This window comes from Melanostigma gelatinosum, assembly GCF_949748355.1.
Source record: "Melanostigma gelatinosum genome assembly, chromosome: 11".
In the NCBI taxonomy this organism is placed as follows: domain Eukaryota; kingdom Metazoa; phylum Chordata; class Actinopteri; order Perciformes; family Zoarcidae; genus Melanostigma; species Melanostigma gelatinosum.
The window spans coordinates 4,943,466-4,966,119 of record NC_136644.1 but is presented as its reverse complement, the minus strand read 5'-3'; the positions used below and the strand labels follow the sequence as shown (position 1 = coordinate 4,966,119).

Genomic DNA, 22,654 nt, shown 5'->3' with positions numbered 1-22,654 from the left:
GCAATATGTCAAAGGACAAGCATCCCAGATTCTTAACAGTAGCATTACAGCAATCAAATCCCATGTAACGAAACGCTAAGTATGCCCCAAAGTGTTAAATAAGTAGCATCCTCATCTGTTTGAGTCCCAAAGTAGTACTCGACAGATGCACAGAGGAATCTGGCCCACTAAGCATTGCACTTTATGATCTCTAGTTCAATACTGCAGAAACCTGTGTTCACCCTTCCATACTGAAGCCGAGCAGCATCTGGCCCAAGTTAAACCTTGCTTGGAAGATGGATCATGAAGTCTGGGCAGATAGCATTTATTAACAAAAGACCTGCTTAAGCCCAGCTGAACTGTTTGATCTGAAAGGGGATGCTTTCCCTTTTCTTAAATACCGAGTGTGAAAATGTGTTAACCTATTGTTGAAGCAAGATAACTACTATAGCCGTATACTGTAGCATTAAATAATCTAAACCTCAGTCTGAGATTACAAGAAGCAGCACGCCCTCCTTCCCACCAACCAGTACCGATATGGATAGGGATGGTACACCATGGCCTGCTTGGGAACTCCAGGGCAACACATGCTCAGCCTTCGCTGATAGTTTAGTAACTTTTGGTTCTATCTCCACCTTACTGGTTTCACCATTGGCATTGCATTTTATCGCAAGCTGGCAGAAAAACACCCTTTATAACAACAATGCTGCTTTGAAAGCCCCATTATAGTTATTGTGTGCCAACATGGCAGGCAAAACTAACTTTTTGGTTGCCAATTAAAATTCCACAACAATTAGCTGATGCTGCATTTCCATCCTGGCCCTCACCACAGTCTGGAATTCAGCTTTTGATTATGACTGGCTCAAAAAGGACCAGTGAATTTGTGGCCTGTGGCCCAGTATTTTGGGGTATATTTGTGACAGCTGTCCTTGAAAGTGAGACAGTAGACAGCTACTAGGCCTATATGTTAAAGCTCAGTTAGCAGTATGAAGAAAATATCAAATAACAGATAATATCACAACCTGGTAGAGAACCGGCCTTCCATGAAATAACATTCATAAGGCATTTCATGTGCAATAACTTGCTATACGAGAATAGGGAAAAACTGAGTACATCTGCCACCTGGGCATTATTTAGCAATAAAGAGCATATTGATCCTGCATTAAGTTTTTCTCAGATAGTTACTTTTTGAATACCAAGCAACAGGCAGCTATGCTTGTAGCAGCTGCTCTAGCCCAAATGGCAGCGCCTCCGAGTCCCCCAGTTCCTGTCCCATAGGACCATAACATAGACATATTCTCTAACCAATGTACAGTACATGTTGGGTGCACACATGACAAAGACTAAATCTGAAGTTAGTGTTTATGTATACCATTTATCATAGTTAACGCTTTTATTCAAAAAAGAATTAACACTCAAGGCCAACAAAGGTAAAATACAATATTTGCAATATGCAATATTTTTCCCCCTACAATCCAATGATGCTGAAGACAGCACACCCACGACTGCATGTCCCAAACAGTAAACACTTTAAGTTTTTCCTGCAAAGTATCTCACAACATATTACAGCTCTCTCCACAATCTCATCTCTTCCACAAAAAGAAAGTGAACTGCTGTTGAGTTCACTTCCTCTAAACATTCAAGATTCAGATGAGGAACAATACTTTGTTGTGAGTAGGCTGTATGATAATGGGTGCTTGTATACTATGCACATATATGGCAACTGGCCAAACCGGACAAATACTGTTGTAGCACCCACACCATAATAACACATATAGCTTTTCTTGAGTATCTTAAACAAGAAACGCTGGTCCAACCCCTGCTCCCAGAAGACAGGTACTGGTGCATTCAGGGAAATATATAGATCATACTTGATAAATGTAACAACAATTTGAAACATATACTCCACATAAAGAGGCATCTTATGGTATTACTGTCATAGTGGCAACTCTGGTGTCCCTATTTTATAACAAACTCATTAGAATCTGATTAGCAAATGTTGCACAGTATGTGAGGCCTGCAAAATGAGGGTTGAATGTTGCTTTGGCCAGCACACTAGGTCTGTGGCTGGGAAATGGAAAATAGGGTCAAAGATGAAACCAAACATGTGACTGATCTTAACACAGAACCGTCTCCAATTATCAGAGGTTATTTAAAAAACATATGCATGCATTAACACTGCTAATTTGAACAGTCAGAATTGCTGTTACCTAATGTTGGTGCTTGCAAGCCAGCCACATCATGGGGGAAACAACAAATAGTTTGGCGGGATACAGTGGGTGGACACCTGGCTTGTTTTTTTGTGTCCACTCGTCGGTTTCTACTACAGAGGCTACAGCTTCGCCTGAAGTACAGTAGAGGAGAAAGCGAATTGTATAGCTGGGGATAGTTGTAAAAGAACATCGATTGCTTTAATCCTGACATAACGTAGGCTTGACAGTGTCGTTAGCAGCAACGTACAGAAAAACACGGCTATGAAACGTCCAAATTTAACAAAGCCCAAAAGGTAAATATCGAGAGAGATCACGCCAATACCCGCAAAGGTTAAAAACGACTCGTTTGGTCTTTCAGTAGGAAACATTGGAGTTATAACGTTAGCTGTTGTTTGTCTCCTGAACTTGACATGACTGTTGCAAGTCAGAGCGATGACGGCAGCGTTACAAAGCCCTGATAAATGTCCTCACAAATGTTGGTTAACTTGCCGTTCGCGTTTGCACGGGGTAAACAGTGTTGCCACTAACCAGAGTATGCGTAGCTAACAGCTAGCTTGCTAGCCAAAACACGGCCTTTCTTGGCACCAAACTGGCAAGCTCACAACAAGAATAGCTGGCTGGTTTGTTAATGTTAGCAAGCTAGCTGGCTAGCTAGCTTAGCTTCGCCGAAACAAAACGGGCTCGGGCCTGTAATTTTGCCACGGTGTTTAGGCAAATATAGTTGATGTGACATCGTGCTGTTATCCTTGCGTGAACTCAAAGCATCCGTCGTTATCATAATGATTTGTGGAGGGGGTTTATGTCAGTGGCTTTACGGCGAAGAAGACAACTGAAAGGGCTGAAAATGGGAAGTCAACACTTACCTAGCTTTACTTTCTACGCCATCTTGGATCCACTTGTCAGACCATCGCAAAGCATAGTGGGATGTACTGATCTGAAGGTTGAGAGGACTGTGTGTTAGTGCGTGCGTGTGTGAGCGTGGCCTCTGATGGCAGGGATCTTCCTTGTCGAAAAGCGTTCGTATTGAAAGGTTTCTGATATAGTTCCTCTCAAACATACAACGTGTGGTTAATATTTACGGTTGATTCCATTGAAATTAAGTTAAAATGAGACATTTTTGAAATCCCTATCACAGGGAGAATAAAAGAGCCACTTCATTTACTTATTAACTTGCGTATTTGTATACAGGCATAAAAAACACAAACGTAAGACGAACACGCATTTGCCACTCAACTACTACTGGCTTTCCATGGCATGAGAACTAAAAGAAATGCAGCAATATATCTTGGGGATTAATCTTGTTTTTGTTTCTGACTCAAAACAAGCTGAACAACAAAAGGGATTGACAGTCTTTGCTATCAGGGGGATTTTCATTCATCCAGTCATCATCAGGCTTGTCAAACTCTACATGGGATGCCATCAGCAGTATGTCGTTTGTATTTTAGCACAGCTGGAGAGTTTCTGGTGCTGAGGCTGGCATAATTCCAAACTAACTAAATAAATAGCAAAACAATATTTCAGAGCAAAGACAAAAGAGAATCAGTGAGGATAAATCAAATATTAAGTCAAACTACAATACCTCAATGAGCATAAATATTATGATAGTGTGTAAGGTATGTGTATGCAGGATTAAGCTATGTGAGGAATTAGAAATGTCCCGAACAATGAAGATTCGAGCTGCATGTTAAATTGGCACATTAAAAACTATGAAAAAAGAAAGACATCTCAGAAATGTTGGTAATAAAAGCAGGTTTGGCTGTTTCCTTTGGAAAAAGCATTTGAGGACAGTTTGACCATATTTATTACAGTCTGCTATAATTTAGGAGACTTATATTGTGATTGAAACTCAATATTTTCCACATTAAATCCATTGTAGACTTATTTTCAACCTGTCAGCAGGAAAGCCCCGTTGTAACTAATACCATTGATGACCGCTCTATTCCTGTGGTAACATATGCAATACCGGGTCCTGGAACTAACCACCATTTTGGAATACAGGCATTGTTAATGTCATGAATTTAAAATGAATGTTTAAATTAAGATTCTCGCTAAAGTATGTGCTGGTAGTTGACAGCCCAAAACTTTTTTTTACAAATAAATAAAATTGGGAGAGAGGGGGGTGACGTGCTACAAACATTGCTGGTCAGTCTCCAACTATGGACACCCGTCCATTAAGATCCAAAAAACAAAGTTGTTAATATTGCTCAACAATTACAGTACTATTACAACACAACACAGAAGAGGGAGTCACAGCCATTCCAGTGAGCCAGCGCACACAGGGTCCTGGCCCAGCTAAAGGGAACATGGCCATAATTAATGTTATAATTACACCTGTGTTTACCCTGCAATGGCAAGTCAAAAATGGCTGCATGTGAAAAGGGCCATCACAATAACAAAAAATGTGATAAATGGAATTTAAGATATATATATATATATATATATATATACTGTATATGCACGGTTTAGATCTGAAAATAAACCAATCAGGTAACACGATAGAGACAATGATTTATTTCAACTTCTTCATACAAAGGAATGTATTTACATTTCAAGAGGTTTCATATTTCAACAAAAAAATTTGTCAAGCTAGTGATGTCATTTCCTGCCTGGTTTCCTCTTCCGGGTAATGGTCAGTGTTTGCTTTCCCAGAGCATCCTGCTGCCACATCTGCAGATGTGGAGGTTGGAGCTGCGAGACTTTTATGGTGACAAGGATCCTTCAAGGCTTTTCCATGTTAATTCTAAACTGTGTTGTTTTGTATCACTTAAATCGTCTTTAGTTGAAGTTTGTACAATAAACTGGGCTATCCATTTTAGACATAATACAAAGGCGTACATCCATTCAAATATAATTACGTGTGTGTTACTGTAGAATGTGAAGCTAGTCATTCTGGCTCCAATTAGTGAGGCAGGAGGTTACGCGTTATCCGGGGCTGTGCAGTAAAAATGCAGGTGGGAGCCAAATGAAGGGAAAAACCAACATGAGTCTCCACAAGCTGTCAGAACAAAGTCAGGTAGAACTCTCCTTATTACCTAATTAGCTAGCATAGAAGGAGAGGGGGCTGTTTCAAACACCACGGCTGAGCTACGAGCCATCAACCCAAAAATTACAAGACAATATCTAATTTGAAATTGTAGAATATCTTAACTGCACACAAACAATTGTAGCGTCTTGCTTTGTTACCGTAGACCTGTAGTGGATTGTTGCTTCAGTGTAACCGTTGGTAAAACTTTGAGCAGAGGGTTTTGACGGCGGGGGTTTTGAAAGAGTTCAAGAACACCACAAATTAGGGGCAGCAGAGCATGACAATGACATCACCAACTTAAACAGACAGCTAACATTGGGCAAAACTAGTGACAGCATACAAAATAGAAATCTGATTCTCAATATTCTTGCATTTAACTGGATTGTTTTACAACTTACAAACATCTTGATTCACCATCTCAAGTGTCTCAGTTTTAGAACAAAACTGAAAAGGGACGTTCCTTTTCTCCAAGTCTCGTTACATGTGACTTTACCTCACACACTGACACCTGTCTTTGTTTCAAATTTCTGTATTTCCGTACTTTAATAATCCTTCATACAGAAAACACGTGAATGATGTGATGCAGTGACGCTTAACATTTGTCGTATTAAGATTGTACGCCGGTTAAATATGGTTTAAAACCTACATACAACTGTTAAGCACATGTGAGGTTATGGTTTACATTGATAAGGATACATTTCAAAAAGTTTTCATACAGCAATTCATTTGAAACTACCGTTTATAATCCATTAAATGGCAACAGGAAGCACATTTAGGATCCAGTCACTGACAAGGATGCAAAGAAGAGAGGTGCTCATGTGTTTATTGTCACGGTTTTACTGGACAGTAAAAAAATGAACATATGTGGTGCTGCAGATTTATCTTCAATGATATGACATTGTAATAACGCTGCATTCAGTCCGCTTATGTACTGTTTATTCAAAAACATTCCCACAGAAAAAAAACAAAAAAAAACTAACAAATATGAACCAAAACGTAAAATAACGCGCTGTGTTATTGCTTCACTGCAGGTTGTGGATCATCTCCTCCTTGGCAATGAGATGTGTGGTCTTGGTGACCAGAGACATGAGGGAGTTGAGTTTGTGCGACCAGTCGTTGAGCAGGTCGTTGGGGTCTTTAGGCCTCTGAAAGTTGATGATGCCGGCCATCCTGTCCACCTTGGCATAGATGGTCTTGTTTACAACTAGGCTGGAGAGGAACTCCTCGGATTCCTGGTGAAATAGTTGAGCAGACATCATGTTAGATACCTCTAAAAAAATGTGTTTCAGTGAGACCAAATCCTGACAATCAAGTCAAATCATGCTGGCTGAATTACAGACAGCTAATAAGTCAAACTCAGCTTACGTCAATAGAGAGGTCAAGGAGTCCAGCCATCCTCTTCATTGTGATTCTGGTGTAATATTTGGCCATTATTCTGATGTTCTGGGGACAACGGGAGAGTTTCATTAATATACATATCTGCAGCAGAATATACTGTAATATGATAATTATATCAGGTTAGAACAGAGGTGCTTTCAGGTCACATTGATGCAAAATATTCACGAGTGAAATACAACCATCCATTACTAATCCAATTTGAGCATACTTTAATATTGCACGTACCAATCTGCTAAAATATAAAAATCTGAATTTTACTATTTGGCTTGCATTGCACTTCTACGGCTCTCTGGCAGCAGAAAGTGAAAGTGCCAGCAGACAATATATCTTGGCATCAGTCCACGGACTGTGGTTGTGACTTCCGGACTGAGACGCATCTGTAGAAGTCTGATTGGAATCGCAATTCCATCCACCTCCAAATGTGGTTTGGAGCCGAATTGCAAAAATATCTTTTCATGTTTTTTTTTTTTTGCTGTCCAGACTTTTAAAAATCAATATGGATACAATCTGCATATGTCAAAAAAAGATTTGTGATGGCAGTCTGAACAAGGCCCAGCCAACCTGAAAAAAACAAGCAACTTCTGTTTTCTTTGCTGATAATATACTTCTTCGTTATTAATCATTGGTTTGAATGTGCTAGCCTAGTTTGGGATAACAAGGCAGTTGAAAATCTCTTTGAAAACCTATTTGATTCGACGTTTCCCTGCTGCCAAGCACCGACATAGTCTCATCAAACCCATCCGACTATGTGCGCATCGGTTCCAACTGTGAAGAGCCTCCACTTGACTGTGGGACTTACATGCTCCACCACTCTGTTCTTCAGGTCCTTCCACCTATTCTCCCCCTCTTCTGAACTAGAGAAGACGTCTGTGGCAGGGCTGTCGGTTGAGCCCTCTCTCAGCTCCTTCCCATAATCCTCCACCAGGGCGGCCCAGCGCATCAGCTCCATGGTGGTGAACTGTTTCAGAAGGTCCCTAGGAAGGACAGAGGAACATAGTGAAAATGCCTGCGTTCACAAAGGTTGTCTCGCTACATGCGCTGTGTACAGTATGTGTCTACATCTGCAGACACGGAGCGACTGGTATGTTGTACAGTTGATTAAGTCGGCCTTCACTTTTCACATTTTTCTCCTGGCAGCACATCTCTGGCCTTTCATAGTAGCTGAAGTGCTGTAACTGCATTTACAGAGGACAACGTAACTGGCACCCACATCACATTAAGCCCGAGGGCCGTTTGTTTGTTTTCATGGAGCACAAAGATAGTCTTACTTGTATTTAGGAATTTCTTCCAGTTTCTTGTCCTCGCTGATTCTGTGCACGAGGTCCGACTGCTCGTTGTCGTAAGGGGAAAGAATCACGTACAGCACCACACTCTTCAGGGCCTGAAAAACAAACGCACCCATGGTTGTTTTTTTCAGAACACCCCAATGGCAACAAGCAAAGTAAAGTTTTGAAACAGATAAATCGTTTTATATTGTTATTATAGATTTCAGTACCAACAGAAATACCACTAACGATAACGCTCATTAAGTCGAAGACAGGGTTTGTACAGCTAATCTATTGCATTTCCAAACATATTCTTCTGCAACCGTGTTACTGTGCTCGAGCACTAAGGCAGGAAAACAGTAAGAAAAACAGTACAGCACAATCCCTATCGTTACTGCATTCAATTTCATCGTAAGCATTTATCAAAAAAAAGAGAATATCAGCAGTTATTTGGAAACACACGCAGTACCAAATAAAATCAAAAAGTATGAATGTAATACTATGTAATAATATACTGTGGCCACAATAGAAAGCCCATGTACCTGTTGCCACTTAGTGCTGTCTTCCAAGATGCAGGGGGTGTCATAGATGGCCCGGTAGTGTTTGCAGATGGACACGTAGGAGCCCTCGTGCTGGTCGACATGAATCATCAGGTTGTAGTACTTCAGCTTGGACTCCTGGGTTGATTATTAGACAAAACGGAAAAGTTAGTGTTCCGGTACACCAACCTGCTCAGTTCAGATCCGCCAAAAATAACAGTGCCAACAAGACATTGTAGCATGTTGCTAGCGCTCAATTCCTGGCGTCCTTCTCTTACCTGATTGCCCTCGTCTTGGAAAAATTTGGTGTTTATCTTCTTGCTGATGATCTGGGTGCGAACGTAATCCTTGACGGCAATGCAAAGCCTCATCTGCTCCAAGATAAACTCCACCTTCTCCTTTTTCGCCATGGAGCCATATGTCTCCACCTGAGACAAAAATAAATATATACATATTCTAAGGACTTTCCAAACAACAGGCCATAAAACTTCCCTTTCACATAGTTTGTGTATTTTTTTCTTTTCTTTAAAAATGGGGTGAGAAAGATAGCCCAAACAATCAAATTCTTTCAAACCTTCTAAAGTATAGACATGCCACCATTTGTCTCCACAACAACTTTACAAAGTCTTCGTCATCTTAGAATGAAGGCCGTCCGTCTCTTACCTGCAGCTCCTGAAGAATGGAAGCTGCCTCTTTGACCTCTCCGCTCTGCTCCTTGATATTGGCCAAGGTCTTCGTCAGCCTGGCACGCTCAATCTCGACATAGATCTATGAGGACGACATGTTTAGTGTATTAGAGAGGACACCTTAGTAAATGCCACTGTTTCCTCACTCTGAAGAGAGCCTCAGATAAACAAACTGAACTTGTAAACTTGTACGTCTGATAATACACACGTCTCTTGGTGCCTCAGCCACAGTTAACCTGTGACTTTCAAGCTACCCCAACATCTGGCACCAAGTGGCGTGCAGTACTTTGACAACAGCTAAAATCTATTCAACTTTCCTTATGTCTCTAGTATACAGCTCCGTTTTAACACACATTAACACATTCCAGACCTTGCCAGCAGTCACGGTGCGAAGTGTGTCGATGAGTCTCAGCTTGATGGGCTGATCGGTCACAGCATCCACATACTTGTAGCATTCTTGCACCATCTTGGCGACAGCCTGCAAAACAAAAATAGATTTAGTGTTCCTTAGAGCTTGACAAAGAACGGCTGCAAGGTGTGCGTACTTTCCAAAAAAAGAGATTACTTCAAAACAGGAATCCGAGGCTTCAAAATATACTATGGTGTCAACATTGCAGTGTACAAGGTGTGCTTGATATCTTGACTACAAACAACAGTGTTCGTTAGTGCTAAATTGAACTAGTCAGTAGTATGGCTTGTAAGATCACCTCTGGTGGCACACAAACATGAATTTTCAGACTGGTGGACTTATAAGAATATGTTTGGAGATAACTGGTAGAAAAGGGCCGTCAGGGGAAAATAAGTATCTGACCTGTTTTAGCTGACTCCTCCTTTTGGTGAGCAACATGATGTTTTCATTCAGTGCATCCCAGTCTTTGGCTTCATAACACATCTGGACCACAGCCACAAGGATTCTGGAAGTGGACAACATGTCGGAGGCCTGAGCAGGCACAAAAGTAAAACAAGACACAAAAACAACATAAATGAATTAGTTATTTCATTAACACGACTCTAAAACATCTCAAATGTACATGTTTGATGCCGAGGACACACCCAATATAATTAATCCAGGAAAATCCCATGATTCAGGGTATCAGGAAACTTGTTTTCCAGGAAGTTTTGGTTAATTTGGTATTTTTTTCATGTCAGGAAAGCAGAACTCCTTAATTTTATGTATTCCTGAACAAGCCCTTGACGCAGGTTTTGCAAATCATCTTGTTTTGGGGATGGCTGAGAAATAATACTAACTCATATTAGCGATCGAATACATTTATGACATTGACATTTGGGACTCAATCTCCCAGATGTTGGATTTACCACAACAGACTGGAAGGGAAATACGCTAAATCAGTTGGACTGTGCACAACTTACCGTTCTGGTTTGCTTCTCCAATGACAACAAGCTCTCAATGGCCTCCTGCAGCTTGCCCTCCTGTAACAGAAAAACACGTACGCTCAGCGTTAGTTACGCTGGTTACTAGAGATAAATGTTGATTTCTGTTTTTGGACCAACACTGAATTAAAAGGCACTTTGCCCGGCTAATAAGTTAGCTAAGAATGTTGCCCAATGACTTGGCCGCTAAGCCTACTAGCATGCTAGCTAACCTAATATCAAACATATAGCTACGTGTATGTGACGATAAAAGTGTGCGCAATGTGTTAAAGTTAAAAACAAATAGATTTATGAGTAATTTACGCGCAGTATTTTAGTTACAGGAGGTTTCCGGGCAGTGCTAAAAAACGTCGATGTTAGTGCGTTAGCATCAATGCTGATACTGATGCACCATGACTCAGACGGTCGCTGGCGTCTTTCAGACTTACTTTGGCCATTTTTTCGCATTCCGGGAGACGCTGGTCTACAGTTGAACTGTAGTCAACCTCCATCTTCACAATCTTTCCATCAGATCTTTCAGCTCGTTCGTCAGACATGTTTGTGCTGTTCAGGTTAGGGTAACGCACGGTACGGTTCTTTTCTTGTGAAACTAGCCTAGCACTATTTTGCTTGTCAAAGGACCGAAAAGGTGAGCGACCAATCAGAGGAGAGTACCAAACTGCTGTCCAAGGCGCCTTAAGGACCCAGTGAGGACCCCGCCAGAATATTTTAGGCAGGCGTTATAAAAGCCTCTTCGCACGACTCTGCTGGTCAGTTTATTTAGGATGCATCATGTAATAAATAAATGTTCTTAATAAATACTTCTCTATGTAGTCACACAAACAATTTTGGAGCAACAATTTAATTTTGAGCAGGTGCTATTTTAAAATTAGGCTTTTTTTTTTTTTTAAATGCAGTGCCAAACTAAAAGAGTCTATATTTAGCTTGAAATAACGAGGGGTACCTTTTTATTGTTCAAGAGGGACACACAATTCTCTTTGACGTAATTTTTCAGCCTGCAAGTCTAAAAAGTCACAGAAAAATACACAAGAAGGCCCAAAAAAGATTGTGTGCTCTTTATATCACCGACATAGGGAGCTGTGGTAGGCCGACAGGAGTTCACTTCATGTGGAGGGACTGTCCTGAAGGACTGTTTCCTGCCTGTAGAACAACAACAAAAAGACAAACACAACCATACTGTCACTTTTAGACTTTTACATTTCAATTTAATCTTATTGATGACGGAGGTGATTAGAATGACATCCTTGTCATTGGGTGTATGCTTTTTGTCAAATTGAGCCGAGAGCTTTGAGTTCATACATATGACTCCAATGGAATCAAAAATCAAAATGTCAGAGTCGTGTTGGCAAGAATGATTGTGATGGAGGAGGAGGATGACAATAACAAAATAAGTAGAATGATGAAGATAATAACACAAACAAATTGTCCTTTCCAATCAAATGGTCAGGGTGAGTGAAGATCTTTGTGAATGGACATGATCACATGAATGGACACTGAGTCCAATGACAGCAGTCCACCAGTAGGTGTCCCTTTAATGACTGCATTCCTGTCCTCACACAGTTCACTGCTTTGAAAGGCTCCAATGCCACCTTCAGTGATTTAGGTCAGTGATTTTCCTGAGAGAAAGCCTCCTAAGACCTGAGCCAAAATCAGTTTGATCCCAGTGCAGGCTCAGCGCAGACAGCGCGAGTCCAACAAACTGCACATGATGATCCACTGAGAGGGAACAAGAACTCTGATTGCAGAGGCATAAAAAAAGAATCAGTGTGCTTTGAGCATATGTTTCTGACAGCAAAAACACCAGGAAGAGCTCAGCTGAAGGAGACAGATTGAAACCTCAAATCATGATCATCAATATTGTCCTCAATATCATAAAGGGTTGTCTGATCTTATTTGATCTTATCTCATTGATGAATAACAGGCTGTGCCACATACATACACATATGAAAGATTCTGAGTAAGCCTTGATTTAGCTTGGTTGATGTGGCCAGACTATCCTTCCCAACACCTCCCCTGTTTAAATACAGTGTTTCTTTGCAAAATTGGGGCATTTGGCTATTTCAGAGCTTCGAGATTTGTTTGGTATTATTGACGCGACACAGCAGCTCAGATGACATCAGGCTCTAAGCCCCTTTCTAATCATTGCAGACCTTATTGAAATAGTTCGGTTATTAGGTCACGGCTAGCTGGTTCTGCGACACCACTCACATGAAAGCCTGTCCCTGTCCCATGGCCCTTCAGCTAAGCTCCAGGGTTTGATGTAAATATAAACACAGACTGTCCGAAATGAAATACAGGCCTGACATTTTCAAAAGAGATGTTCCTTGTGTTGTGCATCAGATTAAACTGAATGCACAACGCTGTCATCATGCCTTGAGATATCCCAGGACACGAGAGGAACATCTGATTGATCTATAAAACAGATTGACAGTTTCATGATCTCTTACTGATGATGTGCAAGGACCTCTCGGCTGTTTGGGGGTTTCCCCCCTTTTTGTTCCTTTCTTGAAGATGTTTACTCGCTATTTTAAGAATCTGCAGCGTATGTCAGCCTTTTATAAGGCCACACAAACGCCATTGAACTTATGTAGTGTGTATACAGAAAGCCTTTACTGTACAACAAAGTCATTTGATGTGGTCTAAGCTGTATGTTAGCCTATGTGTATAGTATGCTATCTATAACTGATAAGATAACTCAATAAATGTATATTGCACCTGTTAGCCCATATGCTAACAAGCGATACTAGATAGCTCTACAAGTCGTCAGGTTTATTATTTCTATTTGATACCATGCTAATTGTTCTGATGCCAAATGAGTGCAGATTTAAATTGAAGGAGCACATATTTTCTGGTAAATGTGGCTTTTTAGTGACATTATTTCTGATAGCTTCCTGAGATCTACAATATACTTGCTATACTGTGGCGACGGGGTATCATTTAGATGATCTCATTGTGAATATGACTCATTTAATTCATAATGCCCATTTAATGTGCTGCTACACATTGTTAGAAGAACACAAATGAGAAAGGCTCAATATGAGACTGATGAGCAGTTAATGAGAGTCATCAATCAGGGCTTTAAAACAGTTTGCCTGAAGAAATTCACTGTATCTTCGTTAGAGACGCACCCAGAACAACTAATCGAACTAATCTTCCTTTATAACACTTGCAGATTATGTATTTAATCGAATGTGATAGTCATTCAGTCTTGTGATTCACCACTAGTTTTACAAACATAAACAACAAGTTCAATTTGGAGAGACGCCTTATTTCTGTTGCATCTATTTATTTATTTACTCTGTAAACTATGTCTCCACGTAAATACATCCCAGAGTCTGAGTGAAACATGTCGGTGACGCCGCTTTAAGGAGCTGCTCACACATCAGTTTGTGGATTAAGTGGAGAGTTTAAATTCTAATGGCGTTTCAGAGGGCTTGCCACCCTGCATGAATATATTTCCTGGGGAAACGCTGAATGCGTGCTGACAGTGCAAAATGCTGGTTGTCAGCATCTTCAATGCAGAATTATGAGCGTGACTTTTGCTGAGCACAGACCCAAGTAAATCACAGGTGTCAATGAGGTCAGCAATGCCACTCCTCCCTTCATTAACAGGGACTGCTTGATGTGTTTACATCGTGTTTTCTCTCTACTTTCGTCAAGACAAGGAGTAGCAAAGTGTGACTAATTCTGAGGGATTTCATCACAGACAGGATTATCTCACTTTTCACCCAGCCATCCTTTTAAGTATGTATTTGACCGAACAGACAAGTATTTAAAGGGCATTTGCAAAAAAATTCAGCAGACGCCATCTTCATTTGTCACCTTGAGGTGAACGACTGAAAGCAGTAAATACTACAGAGTAATATTTATAACTATACTCACTAACTAGGGCTTGGCGGGGCTGCCAGGTGTAATGGATATTCATCTTGCTTTTGTTTCAGGGGCTGTTTGCCTTTTCTGATTGTCAGCATAGATTGAGGTCAGGGGACTGATTTGGCAAGTTAAAAACATTTCACAGTTTGTCCATAAAACAACAACAACAAAACAGTTTTTCTTGCCATGTCTAGGTGTATTTTATGGATGCTGCATTGTCCTAAAGCAGTGGAAGGACTACAGTGTAAGGCCTATCAAACACTACACGTGTGAACGCCCTCCTATACTGCCCGTACTTTAGATTGTTATGTAGCCCTGATAAAAAAAAGGTGAGACAGATGTAGGGCGAGTGCGCGGCAGTGAGCTGATGTTTCCTGTGCTGCGGTTAAGTCGAGACCGATGTTTCCACCAAGTACCGCGTCGTATTTCAGCGGGCCGAGTAGAGGGAGGGAGGGGGGTCCGGGGCGACTGTTAACCGCTTACATTTTCCGATGCCTCTGCAAGCTGCTTTAAGTAGTAGAAGAGGACCCGGATAAAGCAGAGAGTCTCCTTCCCTCCCACTCAAGGACTCAATTGTTTCGTCCTTACCACTTTGAAGACAACAACCTTGAATCTATTGCGCAGAACGGCGCTCCGCTTTGAAAAGCACATATATTTCCTTTATCAGCGAATATGACATGTATTTGTAACGGTACGTTAGTGAAAAAAAAAAGATAGTGTGTTGCTACCTGGCATAAGGCGATGTCACATCCGGTCAAACATTTTTCAAAATATTCGTCATTCGTTATTGTAAAAAGACTGAACATGTCAGTCAATAGGCCTACGATGGATGGATGGATGGATGGATGGATGGATGGATGGATGGATGGATGGATGGATGGATGGATGGATGGATGGATGGATGGATGGATGGATGGATGGATGGATGGATGGATGGATGGATGGATGGATGGATGGATGGATGGATGGATGGATGGATGGATGGATGGATGGATGGATGGATGGGAAGAAAGTAGTCATACAAGGACTAAGATACTGGAAATGCTCTGTAGACAGTAAATGTAAACCTGCATATTATTTGACATATTTCAAACCAAACAGCAAATAGAACTTCAGAATACATCTGGTGAGATGCAAATCTCTGCATGCTTGGTTAATTTATCACGCCTGAGAAGATGCAATTTAGAAATTGTTGTGAAATCCATTGAGCTACTCCATTAGCCTACGTCAAATACATCAATTATAAGGAAGGAATGTTATTTTGTCTGTTATTCACTCTTAAAAAAATAATAGGGGACAATTGTAAGGTGAGAATATTTGTCTCTCACAGAAATGTTTGAATTTGTTGTTTCAGTCTCATCAACAAAACTGACAATTCATTTAAAAAAACTCAAGGACACAACAATGGCTGTATTGACCTACTGGGCAGCAAATATGCATCGCAATTTGCTGTTGAGGCCCCACCTGCCCCACACATAGCCCCCACCTGCCCCACACTACCTACCCTCCGTACTGTTGCCTTCAAATTACAGGAAAGTCCAATGCCTGTCGTACGTGCTGGAATAATACTCAATTTTAGTTTGTGGTAATTTGACTGAAGACAACTTAATTATCGGACATCTTACATTGTGTGCGCACAATAAAAAAAATAATAAACCCCCGAAAACTAGGTTTTGACACAAGGCTACCTAACAAATGTACGGTGAATTAAATTACCATAAAACAACTGACATGAAGCCTGGCTTTTGTGTGCCGCTGGATCTGACCCCCCAGGCGGGTGCCAGCTTCAGTTGGTAATCCAACCTTGGATACAGGCTATCATTTGGTGATAATCATTGAAATATGTTTGTATGACTGTTGAGTGTTACAATAGACGACAGGGATATCTGCAGGGTATTTTTTCTTTTTTTCTTTAACGTGACAAGTTTCACACTCTTATTTTGAAGCCCTTCATCCTACATGTTCCGGTCCTGTTCGACTCTGTTTGCTGAGATTGACTCATCAGCGCGATCAGAGAGGGGACGATCCCAAACCGAGCTCATTTGTGCCCTAATCGTTCCCAGCCGGTGAGAGTGTCCGCTGGTTCCAATGAGAGAACTCAGCCATAACTCGGGACGTGCATTTTATAACCCGGGCTGACCATCGTCTCCACATGCGCTGACACGTCTCCAGACATTACACACATCCCGTCGGCTGGTTTGACACATTGCGAGTTCACGAGACGCGCGTACGGAGAGGGAAGATGTTGCTGAAGGAGTACAGGATATGCATGCCTCTCACAGTCGAGGAGGTGAGTTTGTTTTTTAATTTTCTTTCATTCTTCTGTTTCTTGAGTGTGTCATTTGTTGCCACGGCTGAGGTTCGCTATTGTCCAAGAGACGCCTGACTGCGAAACCGTTTGTGTTCGCTGTCCCAGGCGTGTGGCGTGTGAGACATGCGTTTGATACACTTCAGATACATTTGAAGCACTTTGTCGGAGCCTTAACGTCTCCCTCTTCGTCTGTCGCTACAAAGAGTAACGCTTCTCCGTGGAGCCCTTTGAACCCTTCCGCTACGCCTAAATGACTACTTTTTGTTGGACCACATGCACCACTTGAAGACGAATTAAAAAAAAACTTATCTGAACATTTCTCAGAAAGATGCTAAACAAGCGTATGCCTTCACGCGACTCGTGTCACTTTTACAAAATGTTTGTACCGTAGATGTGATAGTTTATCATACAAACATCCGTAGAAGTTCCAATATGAGACCAAATGGCCCTGTTTCCCTCTTTCACTCATTGCGTTGCATCCATGCTGCCCTATTGGTTGCACATGATGCCACCAACACAACGCAGAGCAGTGGTCTGTGCGCATGCTGGTGTGTTCTCCACGACCTGTGTGCACGGATAGATGTCTGACAGACGGGGCCATTGTCTGCATTCAGCCCGAGTATGTTATTAGGTCTCACCACTCGAGTCTGAAATTAGAAGGTGAAGATGATTGCTCTCTTGTCCTGGCAAGCATGCTAAACGGCACAACAGCAGCGTTTTGTTCCTCCCAATTAGCACCCATCTCATTGTCTTACTCCTCTCCATGGCTTGTGCTGTGGTGGTTGTTGTTTGCTTCTCTTTCTAGTCAGGTGGAATAATGGTGTGGCTGCAGCGCATCGTCTCCACTGACATCTCGTCAGCTCGGCTCTCAGCATCTGTGCGCTTCTCTGGAGAAACATCTTAAAGCCTAAATGAGCGCCTTGGCCAAATAATCCTAACCATATTATTTTTCCTCTTCAAACGTAGTTATTTTTAGGAGGGAAAGGGAGCGATGAAGGCCGTCAAAGGACTTCCTAATCTTTTACACATCTTTTCACACTTCACACCAGATGTGTGCTCATTATTCACAGGATATGAAGACATTCTGGGAGATGAGATGTGTTGTGTGACAGAGTGGCTGCTCGTGTACATGAAACTCTTGCCCAGTGTTCAAAGAAGAACATTAACTTGTTTCCCCCCTCTGGCCACTGCTAGTGACTGCCAGTAAGCCGTGAAGAAAGGCGCTCCACCACACTGGCTCGTGCAGAAACCTGTGGTTAAAAGGGAAACGCCATCTTGTAATAGGGTGTAATGCGGAGAGTTGTCTGTGCAGGGCTTCATGCAAGTCTTTTTAAATACCTTTGCTGTGTGTGTGTGTGTGTGTATGTGTGTGTGGGTGGGTGTTTGCATTTTTCCGTTGAGTAACTCAACCTTGAGCCTTCACCGTGCGTTTATTTAAGCCCAGAGGAGTAGCGGCAGTGTTTCCCTCACATCCGTTGAACTTGTGAACAGATGGTTGGCATGTGTGTATATATATATGTATATCATGACAATTGAACACAATTTTTATCTGTTCACCAAAATAAAATGTAAATGCAGCGTTTGACTTCTTTCTGCCATCACCACCTGCTGTATATGTAACTTCCTGACTACAGAGACCAAGGCTTCCGGCACAATGCAGGTCAATCCTAAAGCGTGACATGTCCGTCCAATTCATGATTAAGCTGAAGAACTAGTAAAGTTGCTTATGGTTCTTTATCAGCTGGTGTAGATTTGTTTCACTGGTTAAAATATGATTAGAAGTGAGGCATTTGTGTTGTGACATTTAGAGGGGAATGGATGCATTAGTGTCACATGGAGCTCATTACTGCTCAGACAGACTGCACTTTGCATCAGTTTGTCTTTTTGCCGGGATAAAGCCCTTTTTTGGATCAATCCCAGGAAGCGGGGGGGGGGGGGGGGGCACAGAGGAGCTGGTGGGTAGTTCTATTTAATAACAACAAAAACATTTTTTTTTTCTTATCATGGCTGCACACATTTGAGTGTCATCGCTTGTCTCCTAAAAGTTGTCTTAAAGTTTCCTGTCTGTCCAAAGGGAGAGGAAGGATGGATGGATGGCGAGTAAGGATAAACTTGGTGCTTGAGGGGAGGAGTGGGGCTAATGCGTAAAGTTCTGGAAGATATATTTTTATCTTTTGAAATTAGTTAGGGTCATGCACTACTAGTGTGCTTTTCGATTTGGAGTCATGAGGACATGCATGCGTGTATTGTGTCTGGGAAGAGATTGCCGCCTGCTGCTTGCCTGTGTTGCGTCACCAGTCTCCCTACTGCAGACGTTGGAGCGGCTATCCATGAGGTGTTTATACAAGTTTGACAAATGTCATACACACTGAGGAAATCGTTTAGCAACACCAGAGTGCGAGACCTGTTCTTTGAGCCTCGACTGGCCCTCTGAGTCATCGCTTGTCTGGATGTGTGCCTGGCATGTCACTGCTGCCTCTTTCTCTCCGTTGTCTTCATTTATACTTCAAACTAAAAATGAATAGCTCAAAGTCTGGTACCAGGCTAAAGAAATCCAACTATTAACATCTCTAAAGCACTTTAATCTAACATGTTCTATTAAAAACCACAAGTTGTGGTTTTACGATAATTAACATTCACATTTTACCAAAATGTATTTTCCTCCCTGAAATGTAGAAAAATAGGCATTCTCTGGTCTAGAAGTTGAACTTGAAATCGGCATACTGCTCATCAAGTTGACTGTTCAGTGTCAGACGGGCCAGGATGACTCAGTGTCACCAAATCAAGAAATTCAGGTCTGGATGAAGTCTGTAACTTGGGAGGAGTTCAGTCCCAGTATAGCCTGTTTGCTTATCGGTTTAAAGTTCTGTCTCAGACGAGATTTAGCTGTAACTCTAACCAGAACTACTTAGCCAAGAAATAATCATTTTCCCTCTTCAGTCCCTCGGGGGTTCAGCCACCGTGCCCATTACACGGCTGGATGTGTTCCCTCTCTCACTGTCTGTCCATCGTTATGTCGTTCTCTGCTGCAGTAGCTCTCACTTGCACCTCTCAGTCTTTGGCTGACATGCTCCTTTTTCAAGCTCCCGAGGAAAAATGCTGACGTCGCCCAACTTCTGGCTGACCTGAGTCACTGTGCGACTCCTGCGGTATTCACTAGTGGTGCAACGGATCGTAAATGTCCCGGTGATATTTGTGTCACGGATCAGATCAGCACAAAATAAAATGGGGAGAAAATATAACTTTTACACATCCCTGATCACAGCTTTTTGTTTTTGCCGCAGATTGATGATCCATATTGGCAGATACAGATCCTGTTTGTTTGGTTATAGCAGCTGGTCTACAAAGCTCCAGACTTTAAACATTATTTTTTTTAAATTAAAACATTTTTGCCTCTGTCCCAAAAATTATTTAAATCGGTGTAAACATAAATTCTAAATGTTATCCTTTTTACTTTTTTATTTTTTATTTTTTATATAGTGTTGTGTTTATATGAAAAAGGGAATTAAAATGATAAAGAAATAAAAGATTGTATTTTTATGGAACAAATCTTGTCATTAGTAGTCTTATTGATGTATTATAAGCTGCTTAGAGCTAGTGTAAATGGCTCATAATTCATCTCTAATACCTATTTGTTGTGACACTATTCAAGTTCATCACCAACACTACGTTTTAGTTGCCTTCCCCAATACTCATTTTCACTGAACAGAACCTGAACGCATCATAATGTGTGTTCGTTGGCCGTTACTGCTGCTAACTTTACTAGATCAGTCAGTTTAAACACAGATTGGTTGTTTATAGTCAACATCATCAGAGGTCAGCGACTAGAAAAGCATAAATATTAATGTCCTGGTTGCATATTTTACTCAATATTAGCAGATAAAGGTCAGCAAAACTCTTTTGGTTAATGTTCAATGAATCTGCGGTTCGCATGCCTAACCGTGAGGGGGGGGGGGGGATCTGCACAGATTGACAGTGGTCCCTTTGAAAGCTTAATAAACTGAACATCCATGTGTTTCGAATTTGATGTGGTCAATAGACGGTCGTACCCGTTGGCCAAATGGCTTTTTGATGGGGTGTTAGCTCTGGCAATAACTGGAGGATTATGGCAGCATCTGATTGTGACTGACTGATATCTGCCAGTGTCATATATTCACAGTAACTCCAAAAGGTGTGATCATTTTGACCGCCATGCTGGCCATTCAAGCCGCGGCATTTCGCAAAGCATAAGCACCGCTAAAGGTAATGGCCTTGCCAGAATTCATTAAAGAGACAGAACATCTAATATTTGCCTAAAACCACATGGAGTTCACACCCATCACTGAAGCCTCATTTGACGGTGACAATTTGAACCATTTCACGCACCACTACCTTCCATGGCTTGAGGCATGGTGTAATAAGTGGATGAAAACTTTATTTAAGCCATGTTTTCACAACTGGCAGTACAGTAGAAGATTTTGGCAGTAGTGTATTTTTCCCCTGGTTACTTCATTCATGTTGGAGACAAATAACTTTCAGAAGAGTTTTCGCTCTCCGTGGTTGGACCCCTCCCTTCCACTCCAGGGTTTGTTTAGGAAATGGGGAGCCTGTCAGACACTGTTTGTTTCTTTGGTGTCATGGTAAGGCACAAAGGTTTTTTTTTTTTTGCCATCTGGTCTACATGACAGTGCTGTGATTCAATCAACATCCCATTTACTATTCTAGAGGAAACCATCATGGGTTCAGATGGACCATTATCCACGGATGGGACCCATTGTCATTTCCTAGATGGCTGTGTGTGTGTGTGTGCGTGTGCGTATCGCATCAGAAGAGCTACATGAGATCGTCGCCATTCTGACACTCATTTCTCCATGGAGCATATCTCTGTTTGTCGCTCTCTCGTACGCACATGCACACCTCATTGTCCTGTAAGATGTTGTGCAACCCCGTTCCCTCGATCGACCACTCCGGGCCTGAGATGCTCAGATGAGGCCAAGCTTGGTGTGCTGGTGAAGTGAAACACTGTTTCACAACTTACTGAAAGGGACTAACGGCGAAAACACACTGGAGCTGCTGCGATGTGCGGCCTGCAGCGAGCTGCCATGGAATGTCCAAGGAAAGCTGCGCCGGCCGCTTATGCTTCTGCGGCAGCGCGGCTAGAGAATACCCGCAGCCAATCGGTACACAGTCCTCCTACTACTGTGGCACGTTGACCGAAGTTACAAATTTCTTCCTGCCTGAAATGCATGAACACGCCTCCTTGCTGCAGAAAATTGTAATTATTGCGGCGACTGTTCCAATATGGGTAATGGCAACTTTTTTTCAAAGTAAATTACAGCATGAAACTGCCTCCTGTCACCGTGGAGAAAGTGGATATTCTGCCACCATCTCTCCGCTGCACCAGCAAATCACAGGAGGGATGAGAGGCGTTTTCTACCATCAGTCTGAAGGCGGCTGCTAAATCTGAACGTGTGGCTGAAAATAGAGGCTGATTCTGCGGAACCAAAGCCACTTCTTTTCTTGCTTTGTTCAATGTGGACATCTTCACGGATGCTCACTGCTGCTACTGCCAGTTCATGTGCTTGTACTGTATCTCCGGATGCTGATATTGGAATAAATAATTATGTGAGATGAGGCTTCGCAGCCTCTTCACAGCGCTTGACATTACAAACATTCGTTTGCTGCACTCAGCCAAGCACCTACAAGTGGACTCGAGCACATTTCTTTGTTTATCTGAGGAGATTTCAGGCTTCCGTTGAGCAAAGCAGATGCCATGAATTACATGGAATATGTTTTTCTTCTGCATGTGGACTTTCTGTTGCAACGTCCAAAAATGACCAAACACTGGCATTTGACATCAACCACTTCCTATTGGACTGTAGTCCTCTATCCAGTCCAGAATGGGACCCTCTTTTAAAGGGGCTTAGGAGAAACATTATCACAAGGTCCACATAAACGTTGTGGTGCATAAACGTGACTTAAGGCTTGTAATAT

At 41.9% G+C, this 22,654-nt stretch overlaps 3 protein-coding genes across 4 annotated transcripts in view; 1 reads left to right on the top strand and 2 right to left on the bottom strand.

Annotated features, from left to right (window-relative positions):
* helz (helicase with zinc finger) overlaps window positions 1-3,089 on the bottom strand; it is a 42,139-nt gene extending 39,050 nt beyond the window's left edge. Inside the window, exon 1 of the mRNA XM_079279438.1 lies at window positions 3,056-3,089. The gene's annotated coding sequence lies outside the window, so the exon portion shown is untranslated. The remainder of the gene's footprint in view (window positions 1-3,055) is intronic.
* Window positions 3,090-6,021: 2,932 nt separating this feature from the next.
* psmd12 (proteasome 26S subunit, non-ATPase 12) lies at window positions 6,022-11,121 on the bottom strand. Its single transcript, XM_079279444.1, has 11 exons — window positions 10,926-11,121; window positions 10,477-10,536; window positions 9,917-10,045; window positions 9,476-9,583; window positions 9,083-9,187; window positions 8,698-8,847; window positions 8,423-8,557; window positions 7,884-7,996; window positions 7,415-7,589; window positions 6,583-6,660; window positions 6,022-6,449 (listed from the first exon to the last, which is right to left on the bottom strand). The coding sequence occupies exons 1-11, from the start codon at window positions 11,031-11,033 to the stop codon at window positions 6,240-6,242; spliced, it is 1,371 nt and encodes a 456-aa protein (XP_079135570.1). The 5' UTR covers window positions 11,034-11,121; the 3' UTR covers window positions 6,022-6,239.
* A 5,366-nt stretch (window positions 11,122-16,487) lies between these two features.
* The window catches only part of LOC306785198 (cytoplasmic phosphatidylinositol transfer protein 1-like), a 52,953-nt gene continuing 46,786 nt past the window's right edge, over window positions 16,488-22,654 (top strand). For both annotated transcript variants that reach the window (XM_079279445.1, XM_079279446.1), the window contains exon 1: window positions 16,488-16,660. In XM_079279445.1, coding sequence (XP_079135571.1) covers window positions 16,613-16,660 — 48 coding nt within the window. In that variant the 5' untranslated portion in view covers window positions 16,488-16,612. The remainder of the gene's footprint in view (window positions 16,661-22,654) is intronic.

Coding starts and splice junctions, on each gene's coding strand:
- psmd12 (XM_079279444.1), bottom strand. CDS start 11,033: ATGTCTGACGAACGAGCTGAAAGATCTGATGGAAAGATTGTGAAGATG. Junction 9,584..9,916: donor GGAGGAGTCAGCTAAAACAG/GTCAGATACTTA, acceptor TTTGTTTTGCAG/GCTGTCGCCAAGATGGTGCA. Junction 6,450..6,582: donor TCCTTGACCTCTCTATTGAC/GTAAGCTGAGTT, acceptor CTATTTCACCAG/GAATCCGAGGAGTTCCTCTC.